At 48.0% G+C, this 23,582-nt stretch overlaps 1 protein-coding gene across 1 annotated transcript in view; it reads right to left on the bottom strand.

The window, feature by feature from the left end:
- Positions 1-23,582, bottom strand: part of LOC140387050 (integrin alpha-E-like) — a 434,586-nt gene that overhangs the window by 64,224 nt on the left and 346,780 nt on the right. The window contains exon 27 of the mRNA XM_072470061.1: positions 21,446-21,538. Within this exon, the coding sequence (XP_072326162.1) occupies positions 21,446-21,538 (93 nt within the window). The remainder of the gene's footprint in view (positions 1-21,445; positions 21,539-23,582) is intronic.

Below are 23,582 nucleotides of genomic sequence, written 5' to 3'. Positions count from 1 at the left end.
TTTCCACAGGCAGTGCATTCCATGCCCCCACTACTCTCTGGGTAAAGAACCTACCTCTGACTTCCCCACTATATCTTCCACCAATCATCTTAAATTTATGTCCCCTTGTAATGGTTTGTTCCACCCGGGGAAAAAGTCTCTGATTGTCTACTCTATCTATTCCCCTGATCATCTTATAAACCTCTATCAAATCACCCCTCATCCTTCTCCGTTCTAATGAGAAAATGCCTAGCACCCTCAACCTTTCCTCGTAATTCCAGGCAACATCCTGAAAATCTCCTTTGCACCTTTTCCAAAGCTTCCACATCCTTCCTAAAATGAGGTGACCAGAACTGCACACAGTACTCCAAATGTGGCCTTACTAAAGTTTTGTACAGCTGCATTATCACCTCACGGCTCTTAAATTCAATCCCTCTGCTAATGAACGCTAGCACACCATAGGCCTTCTTCACAGCTCTATCCACTTGAGTGGCAACTTTCAAAGATCTATGAACATAGACCCCAAGATCTCTCTGCCCCTCCACATTGCCAAGAACCCTACCATTAACCCTGTATTCCACATTCATATTTGTCCTTCCAAAATGGACAACCTCACACTTTTCAGGGTTAAACTCCATCTGCCACTTCTCAGCCCAGCTCTGCATCCGATCTACGTCTCTTTGCAGCCGACAACGGCCCTCCTCACTATCCACAACTCCACCAATCTTCGCATCGTCTGCACATTTACTGACCCACCCTTCAACTCCCTCATCCAAGTCATTAATGAAAAACACAAACAGCAGAGGACCCAGAACTGATCCCTGCGGTACGCCACTGGTAACTGGGATCCAGGCTGAATATTTGCCATCCACCACCACTCTCTGACTTCTATCGGTTAGCCAGTTTGTTATCCAACTGGCCAAATTTTCCACTATCCCATGCCTCCTTACTTTCTGCATAAGCCTACCATGGGGAACCTTATTAAATGCCTTACTAAAATCCATGTACACTACATCCACTGCTTTACCTTCATCCACGTGCTTGGTCACCTCCTCAAAGAATTCAATAAGACTGATGAGGCAAGACCTACCCTCACAAATCCGTGCTGACTATCCCTAATCAAGCAGTGTCTTTCCAGATGCTCAGAAATCCTATCCCTCAGTATCCTTTCCATTACTTTGCCTACCACCGAAGTAAGACTAATTGGCCTGTAATTCCCAGGGTTATCCCTATTCCCTTTTTTGAACAGGGGCACGATATTCACCACTCTCCAATCCCCTGGTACTATCCCTGTTGACAGCGAGGACGAAAAGATCATTGCCAACGGCTCTGCAATTTCATCTCTTGCTTCCCATAGAATCCTTGGATATATCCCGTCAGGCCCGGGGGACTTGTCTAACCTCAAGTTTTTCAAAATGCCCAACACATCTTCCTTCCTAACAAGTATTTCCTCGAGCTTACCAATCTGTTTCACACTGTCCTCTCCAACAATATCGCCCCTCTCATTCGTAAATACTGAAGAAAAGGACTGTTCAAGACCTCTCCTATCTCTTCAGACTCAATACACAATCTCCCGCTACTGTCCTTGATCGGACCTACCCTCGCTCTAGTCATTTTCATATTCCTCACATATGTGTAAAAGGCCTTGGGGTTTTCCTTGATCCGACCCATCAAAGATTTTTCATGCCCTCTCTTAGCTCTCCTAATCCCTTTCTTCAGTTCCCTCCTGGCTATCTTGTATCCCTCCAGTGCCCTGTCTGAACCTTGTTTCCTCAGCCTTACATAAGTATCCTTCTTCCTCTTAACAAGACATTCAACCTCTCTTGTCAACCATGGTTCCCTCACTCGAATATCTCTTTCCTGCTTGACAGGGACATACATATCAAGGATACGTAGTATCTGTTCCTTGAACAAGTTCCACATTTCACTTGTGACCTTCCCTGACAGCCTATGTTCACAACTTATGCACTTCAATTCATCATAGAATTTACAGTGCAGAAGGAGGCCATTCGGCCCATCGAGTCTGCGCCGGCTCTTGGAAAGAGCCCCCTACCCAAGGTCCACACCTCCACCCTATCCCCATAACCCAGTAACCCCACCCTACACTAAGGGCAATTTTGGACACTATGGGCAATTTAGCACGGCCAATCCACCTAACCCGCACATCTTTGGACTGACAAATTCTTGTCTGACAACATCGTATTTACCCTTCCCCCAATTGTAAACCTTGCCCTGTTGCACGCACCTATCCCTCTCCATTACTAAAGTGCAAGTCACAGAATTGTGGTCACTACCTCCAAAATGCTCCCCCACTAACAAATCTATCACTTGCCCTGGTTCATTACCAAGTACCAAATCCAATATTGCCTCCCCTCTGGTCGGACAATCTACATACTGTGTTAGAAAAGCTTCCTGGACACACTGCACAAACACCACCCCATCCAAACTATTTGATCTAAAGAGTTTCCACTCAAAATTTGGGAAATTGAAGTCACCCATGACTACTACCCTGTGACTTCTGCACCTTTCCAAAATCATTTTCCCAATCTGTCCTTCCACATCTCTGCTGCTATTGGGGGGCTTATAGAAAACGCCCAACAAGGTGACTGCTCCTTTCTTATTTCTGACTTCAACCCATACTACCTCAGTAGGCAGATCCTCCTCGAACTGCCTTTCTGCAGCAGTTTTACTATCTCTAATTAACAATGCCACCCCCTCCCCCCTTTTACCACCCTCCCTAATCTTATTGAAACATCTGTAGCCAGGAACCTCCAATAACCATTTCTGCCCCTCTTCTATCCAAGTTTCCGTGATGGCCACTACATCATAGTCCCAAGTACCGATCCATGTCTTAAGTTCACCCACCTTATTCCTGATGCCTTGAGAGGTCCTATTCTCTCTCTAGTTATTCCTTTTCCTTTAATCTACTTAAAGAAGCCCTTTGGATTCATCTTAATCCTCTCGGCCAAAGTTACCTCATGCCCCCTTTTGCCCTCCTAATTTCCTTCTTGAGTATACTGCTGTATTCCCTGTACACCTCCAGGGAATCCAGCTGCGTGTACCTGAGCCACGTCTCCTTCTTTTTGCTGGCCAAAACCTCTATATGTTTTGTCATTCAGGATTCCCTATTCCTGCCAGCCTTGTCCTTCACCCTAACAGGAACATATAGCCACTGAACTCTCGCTGTTTCACTTTTAAAGGCCTCCCACTTGCCGGTGGGCCATGTGCCCTCAAACACGCTTATCCAATCAACCCCTGCAAGCTCCTGTCTAATTCCATCAAAATTCACCTTGCCCCAATTTAGAATTTGCACCCGTGGACCAGATTTGTTCCTTTCCAAAACTATTTTAAAATTAATAGAACTATGGTCACTGGTCCCAAAGTGGTTCCCCACTGTCACCTCAGTCACTTGCCCTGCCCTATTTCCCAAGTGTAGGTCCAGTTTTGCCCTTTCCCGAGTAGGACCCTCCACTTACTGCCCGAGGAAACTTTCCTGAACATGCTTAATAAATTCCACCCCATTTGAGCCCTTAACACTACGGCAGTCCCAGTCTATGTTAGGAAAATTAAAAACCCTGACTATGACAACCCTGTTACTCCTGCGGGTCTCCCCAATATCCCTGCATATTTGTTCTTCCAATTCCCATTTACTATGGGGCTGGTTTAGCACAGTGGGCTAAATAGCTGGCTTTTAAAGCAGACCAAGGCAGGCCAGCAGCACGGTTCAATTCCTGTACCAGCCTCCCCGAACAGGCGCCGGATTGTGGCGACTAGGGGCTTTTCACAGTAACTTCATTTGAAGCCTACTTGTGACAATAAGCGATTCTCATTTCATTCATTTTATTTGGGGGACTACAGTACAATCCCAATAAGGTCACCATCCCCTTCTCATTTCTCATATCCACCCACAAAGCCTCACTGAATGATCCTTCCAATATTTAATCTCTGACTGCTACCGTGATGCTCCCCTTAATCAAAAATGCAACTGCCCCTCCTCTCGTTCCTCCATATCTGTCTCGCCTAAAGCACCTGTACCCTGGAACATTAAGCTGCCAGTCCTGTCCCTCTCTTAACCATGTTTCAGTAATGGCTATAATATCCCAGTCCCAGGTACCTATCCATGCCCTGAGATCATCAGCCTTATCTGTCAGCTCTCTTGTATTGAAATAGATGCAATTTAATCTGTAGCCATGTAAAATGGCTGCGTTCCGATTTATCTGGCCAAAACCCAGTTTAAAACGGCTAACCCGAAAGACTGCTGGGAAAAGCAGCTAACAAGACACAAGCAGGCAGCTGCAGACAGGTTTGCATATTCGGCTCTGGGAACGTAGCCCAGATCGATACTCAGGGCTATCAACAGCCCATCAACCCAGGTATCCGCAGTTTCATTCAGGACTGTTTACACCTAATCAACTCAGACATCCCCAGTTAAATCGGCTATCCCCGGGAACAATTGCAACATATTAGCAATTGAATACCGGGCCAGACCTGTCGGCGCCTGCAGTGGCCGAAACAAAGACAGGTGAGCGACCACCCCCCGATAGAGGACTCGCCTCACCATTGGACACATCGGCCCCAGAGACTGGGGACAGAATCCAATCACTTGGGACTCAGGGTCAAGGGCCGCCCCGGGAGGCGGGAAGCCCCTGGGCCCTATAAAAGTAAAGGTCCAAGTTCAGATCTCTCTCTCTCTCATCTTCACCTGCTCGAGACCTTCGGAAGACCAGCCACCGGTAGCAGTAAGTGTGAATCCAACGATCGCTATCCGGTAGAGACACCTAGCCACCGACCTGTAGCAGCCTTTTGAATCCCGCGGGCCAGATTTGATTGGACAAGCCATTCGTTTCCCTGACCTGGTGGGCTCTTCCTAAGTTAAGTATTGGCCAGTAGTGATAGGTTTATTGTATAGAAAGTAGTATTTGGGTATTAATATTACTTGTTGTATATAATAAATGACCGTTGTTTTAATCCTTACTAAGCGGTGTGCTGTGTTATTAATCATAACCTGAACTTGAACCACGTGGCGGTATCATAAAGATACCTGGCGACTCATGAGCAAAGGTGACCGAAACAGAGCAAATAGAATAAAGCTAGAAAGAGCAACAAATCCAATAGGGTTTCCCCGCTCCCTGCCGTGCTCCTGCCTGTGGTGTCTATTCAGCCCCCTGCCTGCCGTGCTCCTGCCTGTCATGTCTATTCAGCTCCCTGCCTGCCATGCTCCTACCTATCATGTCTATTCAGCTCCCTGCTGTTTTGTTATGCTCTTGTCGTAGCATAGGCTGCTTCCTTGATGTGCACTCTGACAAAGGAAGGTTCAGACTCGGAGGTTGCTTTAACACGTTTACTAAACTGTTAACAATTCTCCTACTTGGATTCGACGCTACTGTTAATCCTGCTATAGCTACTCAGACTGACGAACCAGTCTGCTACAATCCATGTGGTGGGAGTGAAGTTCAATCAACCCTGTGTCTGTACTCACTGAGAGTCTCCACTGGAAAGAGACTGAGCATGTGTGATGTGTCCTTTTATATGGGTTGGTGTAATGCCCTCCTGTGGTAGTGTCACCTCTGTGTGTATCGTGACTGCCCATTGGTCGTGTCCTATCTTACTGACCTATTGGTTGACTGTATAACAACAAACAAAGAACAAAGAAATGTACAGCACAGGAACAGGCCCTTCGGCCCTCCAAGCCCGTGCCGACCATGCTGCCCGACTAAACTACAATCTTCTACACTTCCTGGGTCCGTATCCCTCTATTCCCATCCTATTCATGTATTTGTCAAGATGCCCCTCAAATGTCACTATCGTCCCTGCTTCCACCACCTCCTCCGGTAGCGAGTTCCAGGCACCCACTACCCTCTGCGTAAAAAACTTGCCTCGTACATCTACTCTAAACCTTGCCCCTCTCACCTTAAACCTATGCCCCCTAGTAATTGACCCTTCTACCCTGGGGAAAAGCCTCGGAATATCCACTCTGTCTATGCCCCTCATAATTTTGTAGACCTCTATCAGGTCGCCCCTCAACCTCCTTTGTTACAGTGAGAACAAACCGAGTTTATTCAACCGCTCCTCATAGCTAATGCCCTCCATACCAGGCAACATTCTGGTAAATCTCTTCTGCACCCTCTCTAAAGCCTCCACATCCTTCTGGTAGTGTGGCGACCAGAATTGAACACTATACTCCAAGTGTGGCCTAACTAAGGTTCTATACAGCTGCAACATGACTTGCCAATTCTTATACTCAATGCCCCGGCCAATGAAGGCAAGCATGCCGTATGCCTTCTATGTGTGTCATGTCTCTGGTGTTCCCTCTAGTGTCTAGCTAGGTGTAGTGTATGTACATTAACCCTTTGTGTACTTACAGTGATGTATATCACCACACCTGCCTGCCGTGCTCCTGCCTGTCATGTCTATTCAGCTCCCTGCCGTGCTCCTGCCTATCATGTCTATTCGGCTCCCTGCTGTGCTCCTGCCTATCATGTCTCTTCAGCTTCCTGCCTGCCGTGCTCCGAGTCTGCACCGGCCCACTTAAGCCCTTACTTCCACCCTATTCCCGTAACCCAATAACCCCACCTAAACTTTTTTGGTCACTAAGGGCAATTTATCATGGCCAATCCACCTAACCTGCACGTCTTTGAACTGTGGGAGAAAACCGGAGCACCCGGAGGAAACCCACGCAGACACGGGGAGAACGTGCAGACTCCGCACAGGCAGTGACCCAGCAGGGAATCGAACCTGGGACCCTGGCGCTGTGAAGTCACAGTACTAACCACTGTGCTACGGTGCTGCCCATTAGTGTGTAAAATTAAAGAGCATGGGATTAGGTATCGTGTATTGAGATGGATAGAAAACTATCTGGCAGAGAGGATACAAAGAGTAGGAATTAACGTTTCTTTTCCAAATGACAGGCAGTGGGTAGTGGGGTACTGCAGGGATCAGTGCTGGGGCCCCAGATATTCACAATATATATTGATGATTTGGATGAGGGAATGAAATATAATGGGCGGGATTCTCCGACCCCCCGCCAGGTGGGAGAATCGCCAGGGGTCGGCGTAAATCCCGCCCCCGCCGTCCTCCCAATTCTCCCGCCCCCAAAAACCGGCCCGGCGTGAGTCGCGCCGCCTGCCTCGGAGAATGGTGGGGTCCGGTGCGACTCAATGGGCGCCGGGGCCGCCCGAATTCCTCCGGCCCACGATGGGCCGAAGTCCTGCCCGCCTGTAGCCGGCCCCGCCAGTGTAAATCAGAGTAGGTCCCTTACTGGCGGGACCTGGCGGCGCGGGCGGGCTCCGGGGTTCCTGGGGGGTCGCGGGGGGATCTTGCCCCAGGAGGTGCCCCCACGGTGGCCCGGCCCGCGGTCAGGGCCCACCGTTCCGCAGGCGGGTCTGTGCCATGGGGCACTCTATTTCTTCCGCATTGGCCGCTGCGGAAGTGAATCCCTGTGCCCATGCGCGGGGATGACGCCAGCACGCGCTGGCGCTCCCGCGCATGCGCCAACTTGCGCCAGCCGGCGGAGGCCCTTCGGCGCCAATGTGCCAACGTGCTGCCCACACAAAGTTGGGTGAGTGGGTGAGCTGTGAGGAGGATGCAGAGATCCTCCAGTGTGATTTGGACAAGTTGAGTGAGTGAGCAAATGACAGTATAATCTGGATAAATGTGAGGTTATCCACTTTGGTAGCAATAACGAGAAGTCAGACTATTATCTAAATGGCCATAAATTAGGAGAGGGGAATGTGCAACAAGACCGAGGTGTCCTCGTACACCAGTCACTGAAGGTAAGTGCGCAGGGACAGCACGCAGTAAAGAAGGCAGATGGTACGTTGGCCTTCATTGCGAGATAATTTGAGAACAGGAGTAGAGATGTCTTGCTGCAATTCTACAGGGCCTTGGTGAGGCCACACCTGGAATATTGTGGGCAGTTTTGGTCTCCTTATCTGAGGAAGAATGTTCTTGCTCTGGAAGGAGTGCAGCGAAGGTTTACCAGACTGATTCCAGGGATGGCAGGATGGACGCATGAGGAGAGATTGAGTCTTTCATAGAATTTGCAGTGCAGAAGGAGGCCATTCGGTCATCGAGTCTGCACCGGCTCTTAGAAAGAGCACCCTACCCAAGGTCCACACCTCCACCCTATCCCCATAGCCCAGTAACACCACCTAACACTAAGGGCAATTTTGGACATGAAGGGCAATTTATCATGGCCAATCCACCTAACCTGCACATCTTTGGGCTGTGGGAGGAAACCAGAGCACCCGGAGGAAACCCACGCACACAAGGGGAGGATGTGCAGACTCCGCACAGACAAGACCCAAGCCGGAATCGAGCCTGGAACCCTGGAGCTGTGAAGCAATTGTGCTATCCACAATGCTACCATGCTGCCCAAGTCGGTTCGGATTGTATTCACTGGAGTTCAGAAGAATGAAGGGGGATTTCATAGAAACCTATAAAATTCTAGCAGGACGGGACAGGGATAAGGCAGGTTTTCAGGGAGCTAGGGTGGAATCTTAGAGCTAGAACAAACAGAGTTATTATCTCTGGGTTGTTACCCGTGCCACGTGCTAGCGAGACGAGGAATAGGGAGAGAGAGCAGTTGAACACGTGGCTACAGGGATGGTGCAGGAGGGAGGGATTCAGATACCTGGATAATTGGGGCTCATTCTGGGATAGGTGGGACCTCTACAAACGGGATGGTCTGCACCTGAACCAGAGGGGTACCAATATCCTGGGGGGGAAATTTGCGAATGCTCTTCGGGAGGGTTTAAATTAATTCAGCAGGGGGATGGGAACCTGAATTGCAGCTCCAGTGTACAGGAGGTTGAGAGTAGTGAGGTCATGAGTAAGGTTTCAAGGTCGCAGGAATGTACCGGCAGGCAGGAAGGTGGTTTAAAGTGTGTCTACTTCAACGCCAGGAGCATCCGGAATAAGCTGGGAGAACCTGCAGCATGGGTTGGTACCTGGAACTTCGATGGTGTGGCCATTTCGGAGACATGGATAGAGCAGGGGCAGGAATGGTTGTTGCAGGTTCCGAGGTTTATATGTTTCAGTAAGCTCAGGGAAGGTGGTAAAAGAGGGAGAGGGGTGGCATTGTTAGTCAAGGACAGTATTACGGTGGCAGAAAGGACGTTTGATGAGGACTCGTCTACTGAGGTAGTATGGACTAAGGTTAGAAACAGGAAAGGAGAGGTCACCCTGTTGGGAGTTTTCTATAGGCCTCCGAAAAGTTCCAGAGAAGGATTGCAAAGATGATTCTGGATAACCCTGGGAATTACAGGCCAGTTAGTCTTACTTCGGTGGTAGGCAAAGTAATGGAAAGGGTACTGAAGGATAGGATTTCTGAGCATCTGGAAAGACACTGCTTGATTAGGGATAGTCAGCACGGATTTGTGAGGGGTAGGTCTTGCCTTACAAATCTTATTGAATTCTTTGAGGAGGTTACCAAGCATGTGGATGAAGGTAAAGCAGTGGATGTAGTGTACATGGATTTTAGTAAGGCATTTGATAAAGTTCCCCATGGTAGGCTTATGCAGAAAGTAAGGAGGCATGGGATAGTGGGAAATTTGGCCAGTTGGATAACGAACTGGCTAACCGATAGAAGTCAGAGAGTGGTGGTGGATGGCAAATATTCAGCCTGGATCCCAGTTACCAGTGGCGTACCGCAGGGATCAGTTCTGGGTCCTCTGCTGTTTGTGATTTTCATTAATGACTTGGATGAGTGAGTTGAAGGGTGGGTCAGTAAATTTGCAGATGATACGAAGATTGGTGGAGTTGTGGATAGTAAGGAGGGCTGTTGTCGGCTGCAAAGAGACATAGATAGGATGCAGAGCTGGGCTGAGAAGTGGCAGATGGAGTTTAACCCTGAAAAGTGTGAGGTTGTCCATTTTGGAAGGACAAATATGAATGCGGAATACAGGGTTAACGGTAGAGTTCTTGGCAATGTGGAGGAGCAGAGAGATCTTGGGGTCTATGTTCATACATCTTTGAAAGTTGCCACTCAAGTGGATAGAGCTGTGAAGAAGGCCTATGGTGTGCTCGCGTTCATTAACAGAGGGATTGAATTTAAGAGCCGTGAGGTGATGATGCAGCTGTACAAAACTTTGGTAAGGCCACATTTGGAGTACTGTGTACAGTTCTGGTCGCCTCATTTTAGGAAGGATGTGGAAGCTTTGGAAAAGGTGCAAAGAAGATTTACCAGGATGTTGCCTGGAATGGAGAGTAGGTCTTACGAGGAAAGGTTGAGGGTGCTAGGCCTTTTCTCATTAGAACGGAGAAGGATGAGGGGCGACTTGATAGAGGTTTATAAGATGATCAGGGGAATAGATAGAGTAGACAGTCAGAGACTTTTTCCCCGGGTGGAACAAACCATTACAAGGGGACATAAATTTAAGGTGAAAGGTGGAAGATATAGGAGGGATATCAGAGGTAGGTTCTTTACCCAGAGAGTAGTGGGGGCATGGAATGCACTGCCTGTGGAAGTAGTTGAGTCGGAAACATTAGGGACCTTCAAGCAGCTATTGGATAGGTACATGGATTACGGTTAAATGATATAGTGTAGATTTATTTGTTCTCAAGGGCAGCACGGTAGCATTGTGGATAGCACAATTGCTTCACAGCTCCAGGGTCCCAGGTTCGATTCCGGCTTGGGTCACTGACTGTGCGGAGTCTGCACGTCCTCCCCGTGTCTGCGTGGGTTTCCTCCGGGTGCTCCGGTTTCCTCCCACAATCCAAAGATGTGCTGGTTAGGTGAATTGGCCAATGATAAATTGCCCTTAATGTCCAAATTGCCCTTGGTGTTGGGTGAAGGTGTTGAGTTTGGGTAGGGTGCTCTTTCCAAGAGCCGGTGCAGACTCAAAGGGCCGAATGGCCTCCTTCTGCACTGTAAATTCAATGATAATCTATGATTAATCTAGGACAAAGGTTCGGCACAACATCGTGGGCCGAAGGGCCTGTTCTGTGCTGTATTTTCTATAGGAGCGCAAGTAACAGGGTAGTTGTTATGGGGGACTTTAACTTTCCAAATATTGACTGGATACGCTATAATTCGAGTACTTTAGATGGGTCAGTTTTTGTCCAATGTGTGCAGGAGGGTTTCCTGACACAGTATGTAGATAGGCCAACAAGAGGCGAGGCCACATTGGATTTGGTACTGGATAATGAACCAGGCCAGGTGTTAGATTTGGAGGTAGGTGAGCACTTTGGTGATCGTGACCAAAATTCGGTTACGTTTACTTTAGGGATGGAAAGGGATAGGTATACCGCAGGGCAAGAGTTGTAGCTGGGGGAAAGGCAATTATGATGCGATGAGGTAAGTCTTAGGATGCATCGGATGGGGAAGGAAACTGCAGGGGATGGGCACAATTGAAATGTGGAGCTCGTTAAAGGAACAGCTACTGCGTGTCCTTGATAAGTATGTACCTGTCAGGCAGCCAGGAAGTGGTTTACTAAAGTAGTTGAATCACTTGTCAAGAGGAAGAAGGAGGCTTATGTAAAGATGAGACGTGAAGGTTTAGTTAGGGAGCTTGAGAGTTACAAGTTAGCCAGGAAGGACCTAAAGAGAGAGCTAAGAAGAGCCAGGAGGGGACATGAGAAGTCTTTGGCAGGTAAGATCAAGGAAAACCCTAAAGCTTTCTATAGGTATGTCAGGAATAAAAGAATGACGAGGGTAAGAGTAGGGCCAATCAAGGACAGTAGTGGGAAGTTGTGCGTGGAGTACGAGGAGATAGGAGAGGCGCTAACTGAATATATTTTGTCAGTATTCATACAGGAAAAAGACAATGTTGTCGAGGAGAATACTGAGATACAGGCTACTAGACTAGAAAGGATTGAAGTTCATAAGGAGGAGGTGTTAGCAATTCTGGAAAGTGTGAAAATAGATAAGTCCCCTGGGCCAGATGGGATTTATCCTAGGATTCCCTGGGAAGCTAGGGAGGAGATTGCAGAGCCTTTGGGTTTGATCTTTATGTCGTCATTGTCTACAGGAATAGTGCCAGAAGACTGGAGGATAGCAAATGTTGTCCCCTTGTTCAAGAAGGGGAGTAGAGACAACCCCGGTGACTATAGACCAGTGAGCCTTACTTCTGTTGTGGGCAAAGCCTTGGAAAGGATTATAAGAGATAGGATTTATAATCATCTAGAAAGGAATAATTTGATTAGGGATAGTCAACACGGTTTTGTGAAGGGTAGGTCATGCCTCACAAACCTTATTGAGTTCTTTGAGAAGGTGACCAAACAGGTGGATGAGGGTAAAGCAGTTGATGTGGTGTATATGGATTTCAGTAAAGCGTTTGATAAGGTTCCCCACGGTAGGGTATTGCAGAAAATACGGAGGCATAGGATTCAGGGTGATTTAGCAGTTTGGATCAGAAATTGGCTAGCAGTAAGAAGACAGAGAGTGGTGGTTGATGGGAAATGTTCAGCCTGGAGTTCAGTTACTAGTGGTGTACCACAAGGCTCTGTTTTGGGGCCACTGCTGTTTGTCATTTTTATAAATGACCTTGAGGAGGGAGTAGAAGGGTGGGTGAGTAAATTTGCGAATGGCACTAAAGTCGGTGGAGTTGTGGACAGTGCGGAAGGATATTGTAGGTTACAGAGGGACATAGATAAGCTGCAGAGTTGGGCTGAGAGGTGGCAAATGGAGTTTAATGCAGAAAAGTGTGAGGTGATTCATTTTGGAAGGAGTAACAGGAATACAGAGTACTGGGCTAATGGTAAGATTCTTGGCAGTGTGGATGAGCAGAGAGATCTCGGTGTCCATGTACATAGATCCCTGAAAGTTGCCACCCAGGTTGATTGGGTTGTTAAGAAGGCGTATGGTGTGTTAGCTTTTATTGGTAGAGGGATTGGGTTTCGGAGCCATGAGGTCATGTTGCAGCTGTACAAAACTCTGGTGCGGCCACATTTGGGGTATTGCGTGCAGTTCTGGTCGCCGCATTATAGGAAGGATGTGGAAGCATTGGAAAGGGTGCAGAGGAGATTTACCAGGATGTTGCCTGGTATGGAGGGAAGATCTTATGAGGAAAGGCTGAGGGACTTGAGGCTGTTTTCGTTAGAGAGAAGAAGGTTAAGGGGTGACTTAATAGAGGCATACAAGATGATCAGAGGATTAGATAGGGTGGACAGTGAGAGCCTTTTTCCTCGGATGGTGATGGCTAGCACGAGTGGTCATAGCTTTAAATTGAGGGGAGATAGATATAGGACAGATGTCAGAGGTAGGTTCTTTACTCAGAGAGTAGTAAGGGTGTGGAATGTCCTGCCTGCAACAGTAGTGGACTCGCCAATATTAAGGGCATTTAAATGGTCATTGGATAGACATATGGACGATAAGGGAATAGTGTAGATGGGCTTTAGAGTGGTTTCACAGGTCGGCGCAACATCGAGGGCCGAAGAGCCTGTACTGCGCTGTATTGTTCTATGTTCTAGATGCAAGAAGAATGTTCCTGATGGGGGGGGTCACAGTCTGAGGATACGGAGTGGACCATATAGGACAGAGATGAGGAGAAATGTCCTCACCCAGAGAGTGGTGAGTCTGTGGAATTTGTTACCACAGAAAGTAGTTGAAGTGAGAACATTGTAATTTTCCAAGAAGCAGTTAGACATAGCACTTGGGGGGAAGGGGTCAAAGGAAATGGGGGTAAGGTGGGATTAGGCTATTGAGTTGGATGAATTGTGGAGCGGACCCGAAGGGCCGAATGGCCTCCTCCTGCTCCTATTTTCTAAGTTTCTATGAAGCTGCACTCATCCACAGAAGTGGAGAGAATTCCATCACACCATTAACTTGTGCCTTGTAGATGGTGGACAGGCTTTGTGGAGTCAGGAAATGAGTTACTTATAGAACATAGAACAGTACAGCACAGTACAGGCCCTTCGGCCCACGATGTTGTGCCGACCATTTATCTTAATCTAGGGTCAACCTAACCTACACCCCTTCAATTTACTGCTGTCCATGTGCCTGTCTAAGAGTCGCTTAAATGTCCCTAATGACTCAGACTCCACCACCTCTGCTGACGGTGCGTTCCACACACCCACCACTCTCTGTGTAAAGAACCGACCTCTGACATCTCCCCCATACCTTCCTCCAATCACCTTAAAATTATGTCCCTTCGTGACAGCCATTTCCGCCCTGGGGAAAAGTCTCTGACCATCTACTCTATCCATGCCTCTCATCACCTTGTACACCTCTATCAAGTCACCTCTCTCTTCTTCACTCCAGTGAAAAAAGCCCTAGCTCCCTCAACCTTTCTTCATCAGACATGCCCTCCAGTCCAGGCAGCATCCTGGTAAATCTCCTCTGTACCCTCTCCAAAGCATCCACATCCTTCCTATAATGAGGCGACCAGAACTGGACACAATATTCCAAGTGTGGTCTAACTAGAGTTTTATAAAGCTGCAGCAAAACCTCGCGGCTCTTAAACTCAATCCCCCTGTTAATGAAAGCCAACACACCAGACGCCTTCTTAACAACCCTATCAACCTGGGTGGCAACTTTGAGGGATCTATGTACGTGGACCCCAAGATCCATCTGTTCCTCCACACTTCCAAGAATCCTGGGCGAAATTCTCCCCCAACGGCGCGATGTCCGCCGACTGGCGCCAAACACGGCGCCAATCAGACGGGCATCGCGCCGGCCCAAAGGTGCGGAATGCTTTGAGGGGCTAGGCCGACGCCGGAGGGATTTCCGCCCCGCCAGCTGGCGGAAATGGCGTTTGTTGCCCCGCCAGCTGGCGCGGAAATGCAGCGCATGTGCGGGAGCGTCAGCGGCCGCTGGCAGTTTCCCGGCGCATGCGCAGTGGGGAGAGTCTCTTCCGCCTCCGCCATGGTGGAGGCCGTAGCGGAGGCAGAAGGGAATGAGTGCCCCCACGGCACAGGCCCGCCCGCGGATCGGTGGGCCCCGATCGCGGGCCAGGCCACCGTGGGGGCACCCCCCGGGTCAGATCGCCCCGCGCCCCCCCCCCCCAGGACCCCGGAGCCCGCCCACGCCGCCTGGTCCCGCCGGTAAATACCAGGTTTGATTTACGCCGGCGGGACAGGCAATTTCTGGGCGGGACTTCGGCCCACCCGGCCCGGAGAATCCAGCGGGGGTCCCGCCAACCGGTGCGGCCCGATTCCCGCCCCCGCCCAATCTCCGGTACCGGAGACTTCGGCGGGGGCGGGGGCGGGATTCACGGCGGCCTACGGCCATTCTCCGACCCGGCGGGGGGTCGGAGAATGACGCTCCCTGTCTTTAACCTTGTATTCAGCATTCAAATTCGACCTTCCAAAATTAATCACTTCACATTTATCTAGGTTGAACTCCATCTGCCACTTCTCAGCCCAGCTCTGCATCCTGTCAATGTCCTGTTGTAACCTGCAACAACCCTCAACACTATCTATAACTCCCCCAACCTCGGTGTCTTCGGCAAACTTACTAACCCACCCTTCCACTTCCTCATCCAAGTCATTTATAAAAACCACAAAGAGCAGAGGTCCCAGAACAGATCCCTGCGGGACACCACTGGTCACCGACCTCCAGGCAGAATACTTTCCATCCACTACCACTCGCTGTCTTCTTTCGGCCAGCCAATTCTGAATCCAGACAGCCAAATTTCCCTGCATCCCATGCCCCCTAACTTTCTGAATGAGCCTACCATGGGGAACCTTATCAAATGCCTTTCTGAAATCCATATACACCACATCCACTGCCCGACCTTCATCAATGTGTCTCGTCACATCCTCAAAGAATTCAATGAGGCTTGTGAGGCATGACCTGCCCCTCACAAAGCCATGCTGACTATCTTTAAACAAACTATGTTTATCTAAATAATGAAATGAATGAAAATCGCTTATTGTAACAAGTAGGCTTCAAATGAAGTTACTGTGAAAAGTCCATAGTCGCCACATTCCGGCGCCTGTTCGGGGAGGCTGGTACGGGAATTGAACTGTGCTGCTGGCCTGCCTTGGTCTGCTTTCAAAGCCAGCGATTTAGCCCTGTGCTAAACAGCCCCTGTAATAATCACTTATTGTCACAAGTAGGCTTCAGTGAAGTTACTGTGAAAAGCCCCTAGTCGCCACATTCCGGCGCCTGTTCGGGGAGGCTGGTACGGGAATTGAACCTGCGCTGCGGCCTTGTTCTGCATTACAAGCCAGCTGTTTAGCCCAGTGTGCTAAACCAGTCCCTAGGAATCATAAATCATAATCATAAATCCTATCTCTCAGAATCCTTTCCAATATTTTGCTCACCACAAACATAAGTCTGATGGGTCTTTAATTCCCTGGGATTTCCCTATTCCCTTTCTTGAACAGGGGAACAATATTTGCCCCCCCTCCAATCATCCGGTACTACTCCAGTGGAGAGTGAGGACGCAAAGATCATCGCCAATGGCACAGCAATCTCCTCCCTCGCTTCCCGTAGTAACCTTGGGTATATCCCATCAGGCCCAGGGGACTTATCTATCCTGATGCTTTTCAAAATTTCCAGCTCATCCTCCTTCTTAATATCAACCTGTTCGAGTCTATTAACCTGGTTCACACTGTTCGCATGGGCAACAAGGTCCCTCTCTCTAGTGAATACTGAAGCAAAGTATTCATTTAGGGCCTCCCCCATCTCCTCAAACTCGAGGCACAAGTTCCCTCCATTCAGAAAAGCACCATTTTGCTGATACCATGGGCGGGATTCTCCACTCCCGCGCCGAAGTGGCCGCGCCGTCGTGAACGCCGTCGAGGTTCACGACGGCGCGAAACGGCCCCGGTCCCGACCGATTCAGGCCCTGACAATGGGCCAGTATCGGGGCCGCGTCATCTACCCGCGCCAGGCCTTGTCACCCGCGTAAAAACGGCGCTGCATAGATAACGCGGCCGGTGCCGCATAATGGGCGTCATCCGCGCATGCGCGGGTTGGCCGGCGCCAACCCGCGCATGCGTGGTTGCCGTACTCTCTAAGTCCGCCCCGCAAGAAGATGTCTGACGGATCTTGCGGGGCCGCGGAAGGAAGGAGGTCCTCCTTCAGAGAGGACGGCCTGACGATCGGTGGGCACTGATCACGGGCCACCCCACATCTGAGGTACTCCCCGGTGCAGGATCCCCCCTTGCCCCCCGCAGGCCGCCCCCCCAGCGTTCACGCACCGCTCACGACTGCAGCGACCAGGTGTGGACGGCGCCGCGGGGAACCCGCCGTTTTGGCCTGGCCGCTCGGCCCATCCCGGCCTGAGAATAGCGGGGGTGCCGGAGAATCGCCATTTTCGGTGCCTCCGGCGATTCTCCGGCCTGCGGCCCGCGAAACTTGACCGGGCCGTTCCCGCCGCTTGGGAGAATCGCGGGAGGGCGTCGGACCAGCGTCCCGGGAAATTTTGGCGGCCCAGGCGAGTCTCCCAATCGGCGTGGGAGTGGAGAATCGCGCCCCCTGTGTCTTCTATAACCGAGCCAGTTCCGTATCCATCTTGCCAGCTCACCTCTGATCCCGTGTAACTTCACTTTCCATACCGGTCTGCCATGAGGGACCTTGTCAAAGAGGCAATGGCTAGAGATCTTATTGCCTGGCACTTGTGAGACACGAATATTAATTCCCACTTGTGTCCAATTCCTGCCTCCATCTCCATGTCAAGCTGGTCTTCATGGACATCACCGTTTGCTGGACCATGGGTCCTCCTGTGTTGCTGAATCAGATTGGTATTGTGCCTGGGATTGGAAATATAGAGGTCTCCTTCCTCCCTAGTGTCACACATCAGTGCCTGTCTGGACAGCACTGTACTGCGGGACTCAAGGTGCCGCCGCAACAAAGTACTCAAGCCCTGGGAATGTCAGAGGGCAAAAGAGGGAACCACATTGCTATGTGTCTGGGGTGACATAGAAGCCAGGCTATTTAAGGGCCGTAGTTTCCCTTCACATGATGATGTAAACGCGGGACTGGTGGATTGGCTAATATTGATAGAACTGTAAATAAAAGCAGAAATTATCTAATAATTGAAGGGGTTATTAAAATGACGCTATTAGACATGCTTGGAATATATGGACTGCTGAATACCAAATCCATCAAATCAAGGTCTGGCCCGGCCCACGTTTTGGAGGAACAGCTATGTGGAGAAGTTGGAATATCCGGAGAACACAAGCATTTCGCAGTCTGATGTTTGTTGAGGTATCGTTTCAATGGATCAAAAAAACAGCTAAAACTCACCAAATATTTGTCAAAGTCATCCAGAAAACCAAGGTAACCGGGCAAAATATTGAAACGGTTAGCGTAACCAACTGGTGGGATGATATTTGAAACACGGATACAAAGGTACAGATTCACCCGTGGATAAGAATTGCTTCACACCTCATGATTATTGCTGTAATTCTTATTTTGTTGTAACAAATATATACTTTCATTATGTTCAAACGAAAAGTTGAAACAGAAAATAGAAAATAGGAGCAGGAGGAGGCCATTCAGCCCTTCGAGTCTGCACCACCAGTTAATATGACCATGGCTGATCATGCAAATTCAGTGTCCCATTCTTGCTTTCTCTCCATATCCCTTCTCCCTTTAGCTGCAAGAGCCATGTCCATCTCCCTCTTGAATATACCGTGCGAACCGGTCCCAACAGCTTTCTGTGGAAGAGAATTCCACAAGCTCACACCTCTCTGAGAGAAGAAGCTCTTCCTCATCTCAGTCCTGAATGGCTGAGCCCTTATTCTTAGGCTGTGACCCCTAGTTCTGGATGTCCCCAACATCAAGAATATTCTTCCCACATCCAGCCTGTCCAGTCCCATCAGGATTTTATATGTTTCTATGAGATCCTCTCTCATTCTTCTGAACTCCAGTGAGTACAAGCCCAGTCGATCCAGTCTTTCTTCATGTTTCATGCCATCCCGGGAATTAGTCTGGTGAACCTTCGCTGGACACCCCAATAGCAAAAATGTCCTTCCTCAAACTAGGAGACCAAAACTGCACACAATACTCAAGGTGTGGCCTCACCAAGGCCCTATATAACTGCAGTAACACATCCCTACTCCTGTACTCAAATCCTCTCGCTATGAAGGCCAGCGTGCCATTAACTTTCCTCACCGCCTGCTGTACCTGCCAACCTTCAGCGACTGTTCCACCATCACACCCAGGTCTCGTTACACTTTCCCTTTTCCTAAACTGCCACCATTCAGATAATAATCTGCCATCCTGTTTTGCCACCAAAGTGGATAACCTCACATTTACCCACATTATATTGCATTTGCCAAGTATTTTCCCACTCAGCCAGCCTGTCCAAGTCACCCTGCAGCCTCTCTGCATCCTCCTCACAGCACACACGGCCACCCAGCTGAATGTCATCTGCAAATTTGGAGATGTTGCAATTCCTTTGTCCAAATCATTAATGTATATTGTGAACAGCTGGGGCCCCAGTACTGAACCCTGCGGTACCCCACTAGTCACTGCCTTCCAATTGGAAAAATACCCGTTTATTCCCACATTCATGTGCGAAAACATGAACGAATGATAGATATAACTAAAATGTAACACAACATGGACTTGAATCTCTGTTTACGTAAGGTGGGGTATGATCAAGATTCCTTTGTGACCCAATTTGCTAATTCTCAATGGATCAAAGGGAGGACTGTAGCTGGCTATCTAACAGCTAAACAAATCAAATCAAATCAAAAACATCCACAAAGTGTGTGGTGTCCATTTTGTGATAAATGTAGGATTTGAGACATATTAGATTAAACGTATTTGGTGAAGTAACGTTTAAAAGCCCGGGTTGGAGTGTGCTTTACCGCTGCAGTCATGTTTTTAAAAGAAACTTGGTTTAAAGACAACACGTGGAGGAGCCTGACGTGCAAGTAACCGTGGTAAAAAGCGTGGGCAAATGCAAATTTGTTTTAATTAAGGGGATTCCTTGGGAGTTTTCAGCTTGGTGAGATGATGTCATTGCTGGGTGGAGCTAAGGCATCAGGCCTTTGGATAAAGCTTTTTTCAGTTTCAGTTCTGATCTGGCTGTGGGCGTGCCCAGTGAAACAGCTCTGTTCTCACTGTAAATTAGTTAAAAGAGATTAACTGTATTTAAAGCAGTGCAGACTTGTCTGAGGACAAGGGGGAGCTGAAACCAAACCAGTTGGAAACTGCTTTTGAAGACATTCAATCAGACCTTCTGCAGGGGTTCAGATTGGAGTCAGATCTGTTCTGTAAGAGTGTCAAGAGATCTCTTTCTCAAATAATAATTCTGCAAAGGAAGAATCCCTCTGTGCCATTGATATTTAAGGTAGACTGAGAGCTGAGGTGGTCTATTTTCCTGCTGTTTAAGTGGGAATAAAGACATAAATTAAGAATATTGTATTCACTGTATTATTTAAGGAGTAATTTTAGGCTATTTTCAGGTGCGATGTTAAAAATTTTAATACTGTGTTAGTAATAAAGTTTTAAAAATATACCATATCCCTATTTCTTTGTGCAATCACTCCTAGAACAAAGTATCCTTTCCGCACAGACCTAAAAAATAAACTGAAATATTAGGGTTTTGGTCCAGTATCCTAGCCACTATTGGGTCTGTTCTGGGATCGTAATACTTTGACCCCCTTGTTTGTGAGCCTTTCGTGCAGCCTTGTCAGGATCCAGCTTCCCTTCCCTCAGTTTTTCCTCTTCCATTATTCATCTTCTTCATCTATCTCCTTGCCCGACTGCATGTCATTATGAGCCTTTGCCCTTCCCATCCCTCCTGCACAGCCCTCTTTCCACCTTGCCCATCCCTCCTGCTATTTGTCAGGACACTGCCTCCCCCGCCACCAACTCAGCTCACACTCCACTCCCAGTCGAACTTCAGACCTCTGTTGCAGAGGTCGCATGAGCCCTGCAGCACAGTGCAGTCTAGATAATCACTGGCGTGTGACACCAGGGAGGAAATATACCCCTGTAGTCCCAACCCCAGTGCAGTACAATCAGATTTGGTATCACAGGCGGGCCCATGGGTCCAGCAGCATGGTGCTTTCCATGAATATCAGCTTGACATGGAGATGGAGGCAGGAATTGGTCTGCCCTGGCAGAGTGGCGAACAGTGGATCAAGCGCAGTACCAATGCAGAAAATTGTTGCACTCACCCCGTCTTCTCGGACAAACTAATGACCGCCTTGTGCACGTCAATCATTAGCAATCGGGTTTGACGCTGATGTACATTTCTGCTGGCATGACGCAAGATAGAAAGACCAGATGGGATGCCAGTGGGCAGTTGTTTTAATGAACATTCATGAGTTGCAAATGAATGCAAATGGCATTTGTGCCACCTGCCAGTGGGAAGAGTGACCCGCTGTTAACCCGCCACTGGGAGAATTGCAATGTAATTTAACACTGTCAGGTTTCCGACATTTTGGCTCCCGCCAGTTTTACCCCACCCACCGCCCCCAAACCCATCATGGGCAGGTTAGGAGAATCTGCCCCATATTTAATTACTTTTTGTTATAAGCGTCTGTAAATGGGTCGTTTTGACTTATTGACTTTGCTGAAAGTGGTAGATGATTGGAATCAAATTAAATTCAATATTACCTTTTGCAGGTTGAGTATTTGCTGATCCTGTATTTTCACTGGAATTGATATTATTAACTTTACCGAAGCATTGTAAGGGTTGTCCATAGTGACCTGTGACAGGAATACACAGAGTTTATATCCTGGCAATATCGAGAATATATACGATTATATAAGATATACAGCATAGAAACAAGTCATTTGGCCCAACGAGTGCATGCCGGCATTTATGTTCCGCTTGAGCCTCCTTCCATTCTTCTTAATCCAAATCTATCTTAATCTTCTATTGCTTTTTCCCTCATTAGTTTATCTGGTTTCCCTTTGAATACATCAATACTATTGCAGCTACTTTTCATAATGAAGTTCAAATGACAGAATCAGACATACCGAAGAAGACCAGGTTGGCCATCGTGTCAGTTCCTTGAACGTTTGAATTGTCCCATTTCCTTACTCTTTCTACATAGCTCTGCATTTTATTTATTTTTTGTGTATGTGTCCAATTCCCCTTTGAATGTTATTATTGAATCTGTTTCCATCACCACCCTTTGAAAAGTGCATTCCGGATCACAACAATTCATGAACTATAAAAATGTTCTTCATTTCCTTTCAGTTTGTTTGCCAATTCTTTTGAACCCAAAGCTTTTGGCTTATCAATCCTTCTGCCCTTGGAATAGTTTTCCAGATCAACTCAATACTGTTGAACATTTATTGGCTGAAATCTATTAAATTTCCCCTTAACCTCCTCTATTCTCATGAGAAAAAATCCCAGCTTGTGTACTCTCTACATATTTGTTAGGATAAATTTAGAATACCCAATTATTTTTCTCTAATTAAGGGGCAATTTAGCGTGGCCAATCAACCTACCCTGCACATCTTTTTGTGTTGGGGTGGGTGAGACCCACGCAGACATGGGGAGAATGTACAAACTCCACACGGACAGTGACCCGAGGCCGGGATCAAACCCAGGTCCATGGCTCCATGAGGCAGCAGTGCTAACCATTGTGCCACCGTGCTGCCTCAGTGTACTCTCTACATATAACTGAACACCCAAGTCCTGGCACCATTCTTGTAGTCTCTTTGGCACCCTCTCTAAGGCCTTGACATCCTTCCTAAAGTGTGGCATCAGAATTGAACATAATACTCCAACTGAGGCCAAACCAGTGTTTTCTAAAGTTTTTGCATAATTTCCTTGGTTTTTACTCTATGTGAATTTTTACAAAGCCAAAGGCCTGATTTAAATTTCTCAACTTATCCTGTCACTTTTAAAGATTTGGATATATATGTTCCTGCACCTCCTTTAGAATTGTACAATATAGTTCACATTGCCTCCCCTTGTTCTTCCATCAAAATGTATTACTTCACACTAATCTGCAGTAAAATTCATTGACAAGTGACTGCCCATTTCATCATCCTGTCTATCCTTCCAAAGTCTGTTACTGTCCTCATTATTTACGACATTCCCAGTTGTTGATATGTTAAACCGGGAACCTCATTTCACCTGATGAGTCCCACTAAAACTTCTGTTCAAACCTGTGTGTCTGAGCTGCATTGTTACTGTGCTTTTCTTGACATCTCTGTAAAATGTGATTATTCAGCACTACCAGTAAAGCTACTGACATGCATGGTATTCCTGGTGTAGGAAACTGTTTGCGAAAATGTTTTTAGGATGTGGGCAGTGCTTGCAGTTAAGTGCTAATTGCACATGCCTCTTTACCCATAGGGCACTGATTTAACCACACCCCAGACCAAGTCGGACTTCAGTGAGGCAGTCGGAATTTTACAATAAACCATCTGCTTACATGGTGATTTTCACAGTCCAGAACAATAATAACTAAAGAGAAAATGCTGGAAAATCTCAGCAGGTCTGGCAGCATCTGTAGGGAGAGAAAAGAGCTAATGTTTTGAGTCCAGGTGATCCTTTGTCAAAGCTAACAGACAGAGAAAGTGGGAAATATTTATACTGTGGAGTGAGAATGAAAGATGAGTCATAGCCACAGAAACCCAGGGAAACCGGGTGCTAATGGCCACAGAAACCAAGGGGAAAGAGTGCTAATGGCAGTCCCCAGAGAGAACAAATGTGCGAAAGGCCAAAGAGAGAAACTAACATCAGAGGGTGAACTGTGACAGATGTAGATGTGGGGGGAGGGGAAGGGGGAAG

This window comes from Scyliorhinus torazame, chromosome 12 (assembly GCF_047496885.1).
Source record: "Scyliorhinus torazame isolate Kashiwa2021f chromosome 12, sScyTor2.1, whole genome shotgun sequence".
NCBI classification, from domain to species: domain Eukaryota; kingdom Metazoa; phylum Chordata; class Chondrichthyes; order Carcharhiniformes; family Scyliorhinidae; genus Scyliorhinus; species Scyliorhinus torazame.
This window is presented reverse-complemented; position numbering and strand designations above follow the sequence as displayed.